Below are 13088 nucleotides of genomic sequence, written 5' to 3' on the forward strand. Positions count from 1 at the left end.
GGTGGCCTACTGAGTGCCATGACTTTGTCTTACAGAAGGCGCCCCTCCTGCTGCACTACAGACCCAAGATGGACTTGCTGTGAGCCTGGCTCTTCAGACTGGCCCTATGTCCCAGGGGCCACATGGCCATGCGCAGCACCCGCAACAGAACTTGCTTCTGGGTGCCGGGTGGACCAGACTTCTGAATAGAGAATATTTATAACTTTTGTACAAGAGAATCCACACCCTACAAGACACTACCAGCACGTGTTTACAGAGGATGAAAACACTTGCAGTTCCACGCAGCCGCACGTGCTTACCCACCACAGGCCCTCGGCCGGCAGGCGCGGCACGAGGCTCCAGGACACCGTCTTACAGACCTCCGCTCGCTTTCCAGGTCTCGAGAATCTGAGTTCATTTCAGTTTAGTTCACGGATTGGTTTCTTAATAAGCCTCAAAAATACCGTACTTTTATTGAGTCCTTCCTAAGTTATTGAAAAAGTCTTTTCATGGTAAATATTTATGTTGCCTTTAGCTTCCTGAAGACTTAGAAGATATATAAAGATTTAATTTAAAGCATACCAAAAGAGGCTTGCGTTGGTACTGAGTGGGCACTAGTGTCCACCCCGCCTCGGGCAGCACAGTCCAGGCATGCGTCCAGGTGCACGTGTGGGGCTGGAGGGCCCGTGCCACCCAGGCTCCCAGCATGGCTCTGGCGCACCGGCTGGCAGACCAGAGGTGGCTCAGCCCGCTCAGCACGGGCCTAAAGACCCTTCTTGTTTTTAAAAATCTCATTTATTAAAAAGGGCACAGATTGTTTGGTGCCATCATTTAGTTTCCTACATTGTCCTCCCCGTTTCTGTGCTAAGGAAGAATGTTGGGCAGGGGCTTGTCAGACCAGTGTGGGGTTGGGGTGCTGGTGCCGGGTGCCTCCAAGCAAGACCAGCAGGGCTCTCCCTCCTGTAGATGGAGGCCACTGTGCTTTGCCACCCTTGTCCCGGGAAGGTGCTGGGTTGGGGTGGGCAGGCCCAGGGGAAGCAGCTCCCCCAGCACATCTTTCCCGGGTCACAGGCAGGGTGCTCTGTGCCAGCCCTCCCTGCTCCCCAGTGTCACGTTGCTGTTGAGTTAGAGGATGATTTCTGCCAGCAAGTACACGCAGACCCCCACCCCCGGCAGAGGGGCGGTCCTGGAGCTCCAACATAGGAGTCCTGGTGTTTCTGGGGAGCTTTGGGACCCCTCTCTCGGCCCTGCAGGGCAAGCATTACCCTGACCCCATGGTCCCTGCCAGGTGCTACCCACCAGTTCTTGTTGGGTAAATGGGAGTCTCTCTCTGAGGCCAGGTCACCAGGAGGCCTCACCAAGGCCTGGGGTTTTCCTGGGATTTGCTTGGAAAGCTGTGGTGGGCTGTCGGCATCCAACTCTGCTTATTTTCTTCTGCTTCCTGCTTCACTTACACAGAATGTCGGAAGCAGCAGCCTTGAGACCTAGTGTGAGGGGCAAGGAAGCATCAGAGTAACTGGTCCAGTTCCTGGTCCTTCTGAAGCAGACACGTGCTGTGAGGGGCTGGTCAGAGCCCACCTCCTCGAATAAGCCAGGACCATGAGAGTTAGTGCTCCAGGCTTGCTGTTCAGCACATGGTCTTTAGGGTTGCTCTACAAGGATTTATGAGCAAGTATTACCTGTCTACCTCAAAACACGTACTGCTAAAGCCTCCCGCAGAGCCACGTTGTCACAGAGCACTTGTAAGTGTGACATTAGAATGTAGGTACGTCCTGTGTGGTGAAACTAAAGAGAGGTTTGACACGTGAGCCTCCAGATTCTAATGGAGCTGGTTCACACAAGAATGAACCCCACTGTGCAGCCTTCTGGTGTGTGTGTGGCCTGCGGATGCCATGGAGTCCCAGGACGTGCTATGGTGCTAAGTTGAGAGCTCTGCCGCAGCACGGTGGACGCCGCAGCCAGCAGCCCTGCTCCTGTCGCTGCAGTAACTTGACCAAACCTCAGCAGCAAAAGTACCTATTTTTCTAAGATTCCATCACATGGCTGTCTTCTCTGCAGGACAGCCAGTGCCCTTCGCCCTTGGTCTGATGCGTAGCCTTACCTAGTCAGAGCCTAGAGCTGACGAGCCTGCCTCGCCTGCAGGCCTGAGGGAGCTTAACTGACTCCAGGCCGCCCGAGTTCCAGCGTGACCACCAGGGCCAGTTAGCACACCTTGCAGAGCCTCCTGGCTGAAAGAGCCTGTGGGGCAGTTTGTTATGGCGTGCTCATGCAGCGAGTGCAGTGAGGTGGCTCGCGGGGCCACTTGGACAGACTGGCACCCACCTCCCACACGTGGTCCACTAGGTGCCCTGTTCACAGGAGTGTAAAACTCAGATAGAATATATAATATTGGATTTAAAATGCGGGGGGGCGGGTTAAAAGAAAACTTTATAAAATTATTTATTCTACTTTAAGCCTTCTATCCTATTTCCCATCCCTCCTCCAGCTTCGGTGTCCAGCTTTACTTGCTGGCGTGTGGGATGAACTCAAGGTGTCTGGAGCTTCTGCTCTGCGTAGCGTCACGCCTGTGTTTCACAAGGTGACGTGTATTTGCCTGCTTCTGTTTGGTAGGCCCAGCGTGCCTCCAGGAGCCGCATGCAGACCATGGCAGCTGGGTTCTGCCGCAGGAGAAGGGAGGGCAGGTGGGATCCCAAAACACACGCATGCAGCCGTCTGGCTATTCCTCTTGGTTGCTGTCACCAGGACCCTGCTCCTGAGGGTGTGGGAAATCTGCCAGTGGTGTTCAGCAGGGTGGCCCATGGCCCCCAGTTCATGTGGCCGGGCTGGCCAGGCTGGGCCACACCCGAGGTGGCCCTGGGGTCTGGTTTGGTTTCTAAATAGAACACGCAAGACGTCACTTGGTGGTCTGTAGCGTGCTGTGGGCAGCCTCCCCGTCACACGTGAGCACGCGGTGTGTCTAGAGCATCAGGGGCATTGTCGGGTAGCTAGGTCACAATCAGTTCCCCGCTTCCTCAGGAACCCACGCCAGCTCCCCATATCACATGACCTTAGCTCAAAACACAAGTGTGTCTCTGCCTTGATCTTGAAATACACCAAGGAAACAGATGGAGATAAGCAAGTTGGAAACGATCGATGTTAGGACTGCACCGTGGACTCACCACGCCTGTGCCCACCAGGCAGGGGTCAGCGTGGGGAGGACAGGCTGAGCGCCCAGGGTGCCTGGCTTCAGGGGAGCGTCACCTCAGTGGTTCAGCCCAGCTGCAGGTGGGACGCAGGGCTGGGACACAGCACTGGCTGGTGTCCCTGGCCTGGGCAGGTGATGGGGCAGACCTGGGCACTGAATGTGTGGCTTGCAGTTCATGTGCTCATCCTTTCGTTGGTGTGATTTGTACCTCGGTGGCGGCTTCTGTCTGAACTCTGGGGAATACTCCTGATGCTTGACTTCACGGCGGTGGAGCTTGTACTCAGTGTTTGCCACTCAATATTATATGCTTGTAATAAAAGCAGAAGAAAATCTACTGCATCTCCTGGGCTGGAAGTTTATTACGTCAGGTTTTTGTGAGCATGAGACCCTTGACCTGCTGGAGAACAGCTGGCCCTGCCTGCGCCTGAACTGAGGACGCAGACTTGCTGACCCCTTGGTATGGCCGAGGGCCATCTGCCTGGCATTCACCTTATACCAGGTAGTCCAGATCACCTGGAGACAAGTGAGCCTGGTAGGCAGCATCATGGGCGGGTCCTGGGAACAATTCCTGGGTGCCTGTAAGTGTGGCAGGAGATGCTGTAGTGTGCAGCCCACTCAGGCCTGCCTTGCCTGCATTAGGGCACATGCTTACCACACACGTGTTCACAAGCACACGGTCCTTCCAGGCTTGTGTCCTCATGCTCCATGTTGCCCTGGCATGGAGGTCATTTCAGTGGCCTGGCGAGGGGCATCGGGTTTGCAGAGGTTGTTGGCTTGGAGCAGCTCTGCCAACAGAGGTGCTACTGGAAGGTGTGCTGGCCCCAGCAGGGGCATGACAGGCCCAGGTTCCACTGCATATTCAACGGTTTGCCCAGAAACACAGTGTTGAAAACCTGAGGAAACGAGCGTTGGAAGGCCAGGAAGGTTGCTGCTGGGCTAGAGTCGGAGCCAGGGTGAGTGTGATCTTGGGAATCTCACTTGACCTCTGCTTTTCTTACCTTTGGCGAGTCGCCTGCCCCATTGTACGGGTGTGAAGATCTTGCAGAACCCTGTGCTGGTGGTGTTGTCCCAGGTGCTGGAGTGGACCGGACGAGAGCCTCGGGACCTCCTGCTCATTGCCACCCAGGCTGGCAGAGGGCAGCATGTGCCAGGAAGGTCAGTGGTGCCAGCTCGGAGGGGCACCACTCTATGCCCACAGTGGGGCCTGTGTCCATAGAGCAGTGACTGGGTAATGACAGGGCATAATCAGGGCCTCTGCACGCTGGCCGCTACTCAAGCCCCACTCCAGCCAGATGTCCTGTGGGTGCAGAGGCCTCCTCTAAGATGCAGCTGCCCCTGGTTGCCTGTGCCCAGCTGCTTTTCCTAGAGGAGGTGAGACAGTGGCTCTCCTGGTGGAACACAGTGAGGCTGTCCTTTGTGCGGTTTGCTGTGCCCTGTGAGCAGCGTTGAGTCCTCTGGGCCGCACTGGCTGCACCCCGAGCCTGGCCTGTAGTGGCAAGGTCTGTGGCCAAGTTGCCAGCTCTTCAGCTTATCTTTTTCTCCTCTTTTTCTTTGGTAGATCAATTATTTTTTTCACCTTGGTGAGCTCAAATTTATCCATATTTTCCTTTTTGGATTCTTTGACTATGCTTTTGGCATCATATCTAATAAACTATTTGCCAAATGCCAAGTCCCAAAGATATTTTTCTGTTTTCTTCCAAGTGCTTTGTATTTTCATGTTTCACGTGTATGTGATGTATTCGGTTGATTCTGTGAAAAGTGACATCAAGATTGAGGTTCAGGTTCAGGTCTGGGTGCCACGTGTACCATTACCACTGGCTAAACAGATTGCTTTGCACCCCTGTAGCAAGTGGCCCTGTGTGGGGTCTTTCCCTTGCTCTGCTCTGACCTCCGACTGTGTCCCTGTAGCAGACCACAATGCTTGGAACAAGTCAACATGAGTGGTGGGCTGGGTCCAGTTCTGTTCTTCTTTTATTTATATCTATATCCCTATCCCTGTCCCTCTCTCCCCCTCTCCCTCCCTCACCTCCCTCCCTCCTCTCCCTCCCCTTCTCTCACTCCCTTCCCTAACCCTCCCTCTTCCTCTCCCCCCATATATAGCATGTGTATACGTGTGTATGTGTGTGTGGCGCTGCTGGAGCCCAGAGCTTCCTGCATAGGAGGCAGTTTCTCTACCCCCGAGCCACACCCCGCCTGGTCTTCTTTGTAAAGAATTGTTCTAGTGCCCCTTTCTGTCTACCCCTGCATATAAACTCTAGGGTTGTCTTGTCTACGTTACAGAAAGCCCTGCTGGGGTTTCTGGAACTGTGTCAGTTCATAGGTCACTCTGGGGAGATGCCCAGTCCTGGGCCGCAGTGTCTTTCCACACAGGGGCCACTTTGGTTTCTGTCGGCATTCTGAAATTCCTGGCTCTATGATCCCCTGCACATCTGGTCTACTTATGCCTGATTCTCATTCTCCCTCCCCTCTTCAGGGAGCCTATTGGTTTTTAAATTTCAATGTTCACACTCTTTATTGCTTATATATACTAATAACTGTGCTTTGTTTGTCTATTTGTTTTTGGTATTGGAGATTGAACCCAGGAGTGCTCTATCCATTCCTTTTATTTTTTATTTTGAAACAGGGCCTCACAAAGTTGCTGAGGCTGGCCTCAAACTTGCAATCTTCCTGCCTCAGCTTCCCACATCACTGAGATCACAGGCATGTGCCACGGCACCAGCTCCATTAAGATGGTTTTGGTGTATTGTCCTGTGAACGTGTGGAGCTTAGCGTTAGCTCTCAGAGAGGCTCTGCTGTTTTAGATCAGTCTGGCACTCTCCTGAGGGAAGCCAGGGAGCTGCCCAGCTCCTTTACCCACTTGCATGGTTTTCAGTCCTTCTACCTTACTGCCCTGACCAGGAGTGGAGGAAGGATGCCTTTGCCTTGTTCCCCACCTCGGGAGGACAGCGTTCAGCATTTCACCACTGATGGTTGCCTTTGCACGTGTGTCCGAGTCCCTACACCTGAAGCTGGATGCAGTGCTGGGCCCAAGGGGAGCCTCCATGGGGAGGCTCCATGCTCAGGAGGCTAAGGCAGGAGGATCCCTGGAGCCCAGCAGTTTCAGGCCAGACCAGGCAGCACAGCAAGACCCATCTCCAAAACAGAACTACACACACTTAAATCTTGAGTATGATAATTTTTAAAAGAAATTTAAAATAAAATGCACCACCAACCAGGGAGCAATTGGAATTTGAAATTAAGTATACAATATCATTATCACTAAAAGAAATGAAGCTCACAGATATAACTCTGACAAAACAGACGCAGTATGCACAAGGAATGCCACATGCTGTGACGGAACAGAGAAAGGCACCACCCAAGGGATGCACACTCACTGGGGTGAGGTCCTCCTGGCTGCAGCCGGCCCTGTGGTCAATGACCAGCTACGCAGTGATGGAAGCAGCGGCATTCAGTGGGAGGACACCACCCCACAGGAGCCAAGTCGTGAGAGATCACACCCCTAGGGGAGAACTGAAACCTTGAGCCCAAAAAGGAGGCAAGAGAGGCTTGGGCCTGGGTGTGTGGTGGCTTCTCAGGTACATCACCATAGGAAGACACGGGAGCCCTGGGCTTTGTGGTAGGGCACCAAAGTATGTCCTCAGAGAAATAGCTGGTGAGATGGTCTTCCTCATGATTTAGAAACCTCGCTTTTCTAAGACACTGTAGGGGAATGAAAAATAATCCACAAACTAGGAGAAAGTATCTGCAAGTCACCTCCTAAAGAACTAGTGTCTAAATGCACAAAGAACACCATCTTAACAATAACAAACCACCTCGTTTTTAAAACGGGCAGAACTCCTGAACAGACAGCTCTCCAGAAGAGATGCAGATGGCAAATAGGCCTGCTAATAGGTGCTCAGAATCACACATCATCGGGGATTGCCAGCAGGACGGATGTGGAGGCCCAGCCACAGGCCTGCTGGAGAGGCTGGAGCCCTGAGAGGTACTGCCACGATGGACACGGTCGTGCTGCCTTCTGTAGACCTGGGTGCACAGTGCTTTCCATGAGCATCCACAGCAGCTTCATTCAGAGCTGGGCGCAGCCACCACCTGTGATTCCAGCCACTTGGAGGCTGAGGCAGGAGGTGCAGGTTCTAGGCCACCTGGGCAACAGGAAAGTGTTCTGTCCCATCAGCTGTATGGAAATGCCAATGGAACCATTAGAGATCCTATCTCAAAAAACAAAAGGTGGGGATGCAGCCCTGTAGTAGAGCACCTACACTAGCGTTGCAAGGGGAGGGGAGGGGGAGAGGTGGACCCGGAACAGCTGAGACATCCTTCAGTGGTGATGTGGTCCATCTGAACCAGGAACACGAGGCAGTGAGGAAAGAAATGGGACTGCGCTGCGGCACTAGAGAGCTCTTGCCAAGCACACACCAGACCTGGTTTGTCCCCAGCACTGGAAGAGGGAGGGAGGGAGGGAGGAGAGGAGGGGAAGGAAGGAGGGAGGGAAGAAAAGAATTGAACTGCCAAGCCACACAGCCCAGGTGACCTAATGCACACCACTGGGTGAAAGATGGTGAACGCTGAGAGCACCTTTAGGACCTTCTGGTGAGGGGCAGGGAGGGAGACCATCAGTGGAACCCCCGGGGGTGCCGCCATGGTTCAGGAGCTCCACTGCACAGCTGTCCCCTGCACTGCCCCAGTGAGTCCAGGGATGGACTGGACTTCTGCTTCCGGCAGCATCAGTTGGCACATGGCTGTCCTGATTCAATGTTAGGACTAGAGCTGGACCAAGGGGCACACGGAGCTCTGTGCTCCTCTCGACTTTTCATAACCTTAAAGCTGCTCACAAAATTAAGTCCAGTAATTTTCAAAAAGGACAACAACCCATTTTAAAGTAGACAAAAGATTTGAGTCCACACTTCTCAAAAGGAAGATACATGGCAGCCAGCAGCGCAGGAAAGTGTTCTGTCCCTCAGCTGTGCGGAAATGCCAATGGAACCAGTATTGAAAGCCAGACTCCTTGCAGAGCTGACCCCTGACCCAGTGGTCACACACTTATCACACTGGCAAACGGACTACAGCTCCTCTCAGGCAGCCTGCGCCTGGCTTTTGCCAAGGGAGGTGGAAGCCAACACTTTTGAGACCAGGCAGCAGCCTGTGCTCTTCTGTTCACACATTGTGACTCTACCTGACCGGGATTGCTGTGACTCACTCATGTCAGTGGGCAGCAGCACTCTGGGTCCTTTTTGTCACCCCACCACCACCACAGTCCCCTTCCTCTGTGCTCCCTTCTGTCTCCCTAGGACATTCTTTCCTTCTCTCTGTAGTTCTCCATATGAGAGAAAGCATCTGACTTTGAGTCTGCCTTAGCTCACTTAGCACGATTGTCTCTAGTTCCATCCATTTTCCTGAAAAGGACATAATTTCGTTCTTCCTTATAGCTGAATTGTGTATTTATACCACATTTTCTGTATCCATTCATCAGCTAATGGACACCTAGGCTGGTTCCATAGTTTGGCTACCGTGAATCATGCTGCTGTAAACATGGGTGTGCATGTGTCACTGCAGTAAGATGAAAAGGGTCTAGCTGGGTCATAGTGGTTCCATGCCAAGTCTTCTGAGGAACCTCCACACTGATTTCCTCAGTAGCTGTAATAACTTACAGTCCCACCAACAGTGTAAAAGTGTTTCTTTCCCCCCCCCATCTTTTCCAGCATGTATTATTGTTTGTATTTTTGGTGGCTGCCATTCTGACTGCAGTGAGATGAAATCTCAGGGTAGTTTTGATTTTGTTTCCCTGATTGCTAATGATGTTGAACATTTTTTTCATGTACTTGTTGGCCATTTGTATTTCTTCTTTTGAGAAGGGTCTGTTAGTCCTTTGCCCAGCTATTAATGGGACTGTTTGGGGCTGTGAGTGTTTGAGGCCTTCCTGTGTTCTGGATACTGATGCCCTTCAGGGCCAGTGCCACAGTCCGGCTGGCTGGGCAAAATAACCAGGGGGTGACGAACAACTTGTGTACATTGATACAGCAGGAGTGGGAGCTGTTTATTGTAGGACAACAGAGGTATTTATACATTACACACAGCTTATCTTAATTAATATAAACTCGATACAGCAGTCAACCAATAAGAAATCTCCACACTTAATGGCTCGCTGGCATTACTTCACAAACCACTCCCTCTGGCAAAATGCCAGGCGCCATCCAGACTTGTTTACAGACCTTAACAGGCCAGTCCTAGAGGATGGCTGGCGGAGGCCTCCCGTGCTGAAGGTCAGAATGTGACCCTGAGGTCGAGTGCAGTTCTGAGTCCAGGAAGATGCCAGCTGAGCTCTTGCCCAGGGCTCTGGCCTAAAGACATTTGCCAAGTGCTGTCTGCTGTAGTAGCTTCCCAGCCCTTGGTCCTAATAGCCCTGATGGTTTGAGGAGCGTTGGTCAGGCACTTTGGAGGATGGCCCTCATCTGAGGTTGGCCTGATGTTCTGGTGACTAGGCTAGGGTGGTGGGCATTGAGAGGGAGACAGCAGGGGTCATGTGGCCATCAGCTCAGCACCTCAAAGTTTTATGCTGCCAATGTAGTATGCCACTGGTGACCTCAGTGTGGCTCCTGTGTCACCCTTTCCCCTTTACATGCTGCACTCCTTGATCGAGGTCCCCTGTGCAGCCTGCACTCTTGGATGAGCAGTGTACCCCTCCTGAGGGCCCTGTCCCCACAGGTTGCGGGGAGACCCCTACAGGGCGAATCTGTCCTCACCCACTGGTATCTGCAGTGTCCTGGGCCTGAGCATTCTCCTCTCTACCTGGGTTGTGATCCTGCTCAGCTCTGACCCCTAGTATACTTGGTCATCTCTCATGGCCATTTGACACCCATCACTGTTTGCTTTCTAGAGTCTCCTACTTAATCCGTGCCCAAGGTTCAGTGGTGAACTCAGATTACTCAGCTATATTTCTGCTCTTACTGTTGCAGCTGTAGCCACACAGGGTACCTGTCTACCACTCTGCGAGGGGTCCAGCCAAGCACCATCCCTGTTCCAGGCTGCTATCCTGGGTTGGCATGGGTGGGTCATTGAGGGGGTGCATCTGTGACACATCCCACGCATGAAACACTGCAGGGCAGGCCTGTGCACAGCCACACAGAAGCCACCATTGTGCATGCTCACTGCAGAGCAAGAGGTGCTACCCACCTCCGTCCCCTCCTGGCCTCCTGCCTGAGTCAGCAGACCCTACCCTCGGTATTTCTCCAGGTCCTAGTCCAGCCCAGCCTCCGGCCCTCCCTTTGTTCTCTGTGCAGCACAAATCTCAGTGCAGTTACTAAAGAGCAAAATAAATAAATAAAATAGTCTTTTTTGTTTTGTAAGAAAACTGAATTTCAAATCTGATGACCATTATCTGTGGGGCAAATCCCAGGCACCAATGATCCTGGGTCCAGGTGCAGGGGAGCACACCACACACAAACAGTGCTGGGACAGCTCACACTCTGGCCTATCCTGTGGGCCATGGTCTTCCCTGAGCTTCAGCACCCTACTGGCCAGTTGACCACAGAGTAAAGAAGCACTGCTGACCAGGATTTAACCAAGGAACACTCTCTTTTTAAATTTTGAGATGGGCTCTCACTAAGTTGCAGAGGCTGGCCTAGAACTTGTGCTCCTACCTTAGCCTCGCATGTTGCTGGATGACGGGCTTTTTTTGTTGTGGTGGTTTTCCTTCAGGTACTGGGGACTGAACTCAAGGACTCACACAACAAGGCTGGGGACAAACTCAGCGGTGGAGTGCTCGCCCAGCATGCACAAGGCCTTGAGTTCAATCCCCAGTACTGCAGAAAGAAAAAATGGAGAAGGAAAGCTGACTTGCTCTTTCTCCCTCAGCCCAGCCCTGAGCCAGCAGGGGGAGGGCCATCAGTTGATGAGCTGGGAGAGACCCCAGGCATCCCAGGCAGCCCCTCCCAGTGAATTGGTGCCTTGCTGGGTTTGGGTTATGAAGCCTGTGGGTATTTTCATCCAACTCAGCCCTGTGGCCACCCTGGGGCACAGTGGTCTCCAGGGCTGTGAAAAATGGGTAAGTCAGAATGACCTTTCCACTAGCAGGGCAGGAAGGCTCTTCCAGGTGCTGTCCATGGAGCAGAGGGTCTGTGCTGAAGGAGGTCTTTCAACCTGGCAAGGAGAGGCATGAACCTTTTACTGCACCCTCCCCCAGACTGGGGACTTGGGAGGACAGAGGTTGTCCCCCTCTTCCTCTGTCCCCATACAGAGGCTACACTGTGGGCCCACCAGCTCTGTCCAGGACCAGGCCAGTTGAGTGCGGGGGCAGTGGGGAACAGTATGGAGACACCGAGGGGCTTGCTGGGACGGGGCCCCAGGTCATGGCCATGCAGGTGAGGGTGTCTCTGAATCACTTTCCACCTTAAGGTGGGTTCAGAGCCACCTGTCTATGCTGCCCCTTTTGGCCCTTTGTCTTGAGTGCCAGGGCATACCTGGCTGAGGGGCCCTCCTCCTGGCCAGCTCAGGCTGAGGACAAGCTAGTTGGGGCAGCGTGGGAGTTCAGGAGCTGAGAAGGGCAGGAAGATGGGTGGGACAGACTCTGGTCGTGCCCTCCTCGGACATGGACTCGGTGCCCAGGGAGGGACCCCGTTGGCATCGTCACCCACGGGCGGGCGTAGCAGGAGGATCAGCGGGAGATAGGGACTCCAGCCTGAAGAACCCGGAGCGCCCTCGGAACAGGAGGAGGAGGGCCGGGGGGGAGGAGCCAAAACGGGACGACGTCTCTGATTGGGCAGAATTTTACACGTGACCGTCTCAGCCAATTGAGGAAACCCACTGTGGGACGCGGCCCTCGGAACTTCCGCACCCCGCGCGGATCGCTGCGGTGGCGGATTTGAATGGCGGGGCATCAGTCCCGACACGGGAAGGCTGTCCTCCTCTGAGGCTCCTTCCTCGTCGGCCCGACCCCATCCCTCCCGGCTTCACCCTCACATACCCTGGCCCACCCTTTCAGGAACCGGTGACCACAGGAGCCAGGCTGTTTGGGAATTATGTGGACAGGTGGCTTAGACCCAGGGTTCCCCGGCCCCGCTGGCTTCGTGGTGTTCAGAGGGATTAGTCTAGCAGCGGATTAACAGAGCTAGACAAAATGGTTAATTGCTGGACCTTTTAGAATTTCTCCAGACCCTTGACGGTTGGTTCAATGGCTGTAACTGGAAACGACTGAGTGAAGGAGGTCACAGCACTGGTACCAGCAGTGCCGCCCACTGGGAGGCTGGCCCCCTGCAGAGCCTGGAGGGTGGCGGTTGTCTCTGCTGCAAATGCAGTTCCAGTGTTGAAGATAACAGCTAAACTGTCCAGAAGGGAAAGACTTCTAAGGACAGAGTGGGCCTCCAGGCCTGGCAACTCATGGGGCAAGCTACTCTGCAACACCTTGTCTCACTGCTCTGTCTCCCTGTCCCCAGGCATCTGACTCTCCGTCTGGAGCCCACGGGGGCTTCCTAGCTCCCTCCCTTTTAGGCCTCTGCACATCTCCCTCGGAGGGTCTGCCGGACCACTCATGAAATAGCAGCTCTGGTTGGGCATGGTGGTGTATGCCTGTATTCTCAGGTAATCTGGAGGCTGAGGCAGAGGACTTAACATTCCAGACCAGCCTCAGCATAAGTTAACAAAATTCTGTGTCAAAATAAAAACATAAAAAAAATGTAAAGGGCTGGGGTGTGTAGCTCAGTAGTAGAGTACTTGCCTAGCATGTGTGAGGCCCTGAATTCTATCCCCAGTACCACAAAAATAAGTAAACAAATGGAAGCTGTTGCCTTCACTCTGCCCTCTTATCTGTTCAATTTTCCTCCAGAATAGAAATCGCCACTTTGAGCACAGTACATATTTATCATGCCTCATGTCTCTCATCACTACAAAAACCCGTTTGGAGGGACGAGACCTTAGTTATCCCCAGGCCTAG

The 13088-nt window shown here is 53.4% G+C and overlaps 1 protein-coding gene across 5 annotated transcripts in view; it reads left to right on the plus strand.

The window, feature by feature from the left end:
* Pcgf3 (polycomb group ring finger 3) overlaps positions 1-3502 on the plus strand; it is a 34266-nt gene extending 30764 nt beyond the window's left edge. For all 5 annotated transcript variants that reach the window (XM_078020785.1, XM_078020788.1, XM_078020784.1 and 2 more), the window contains one exon: positions 36-3502. In XM_078020785.1, the coding sequence (XP_077876911.1) occupies positions 36-83 (48 nt within the window). In that variant the 3' untranslated portion in view covers positions 84-3502. The remainder of the gene's footprint in view (positions 1-35) is intronic.
* The last annotated feature ends 9586 nt before the right edge of the window (positions 3503-13088 follow it).

The sequence above is a fragment of the Ictidomys tridecemlineatus genome, chromosome 9, assembly GCF_052094955.1.
Source record: "Ictidomys tridecemlineatus isolate mIctTri1 chromosome 9, mIctTri1.hap1, whole genome shotgun sequence".
Taxonomy (NCBI): domain Eukaryota; kingdom Metazoa; phylum Chordata; class Mammalia; order Rodentia; family Sciuridae; genus Ictidomys; species Ictidomys tridecemlineatus.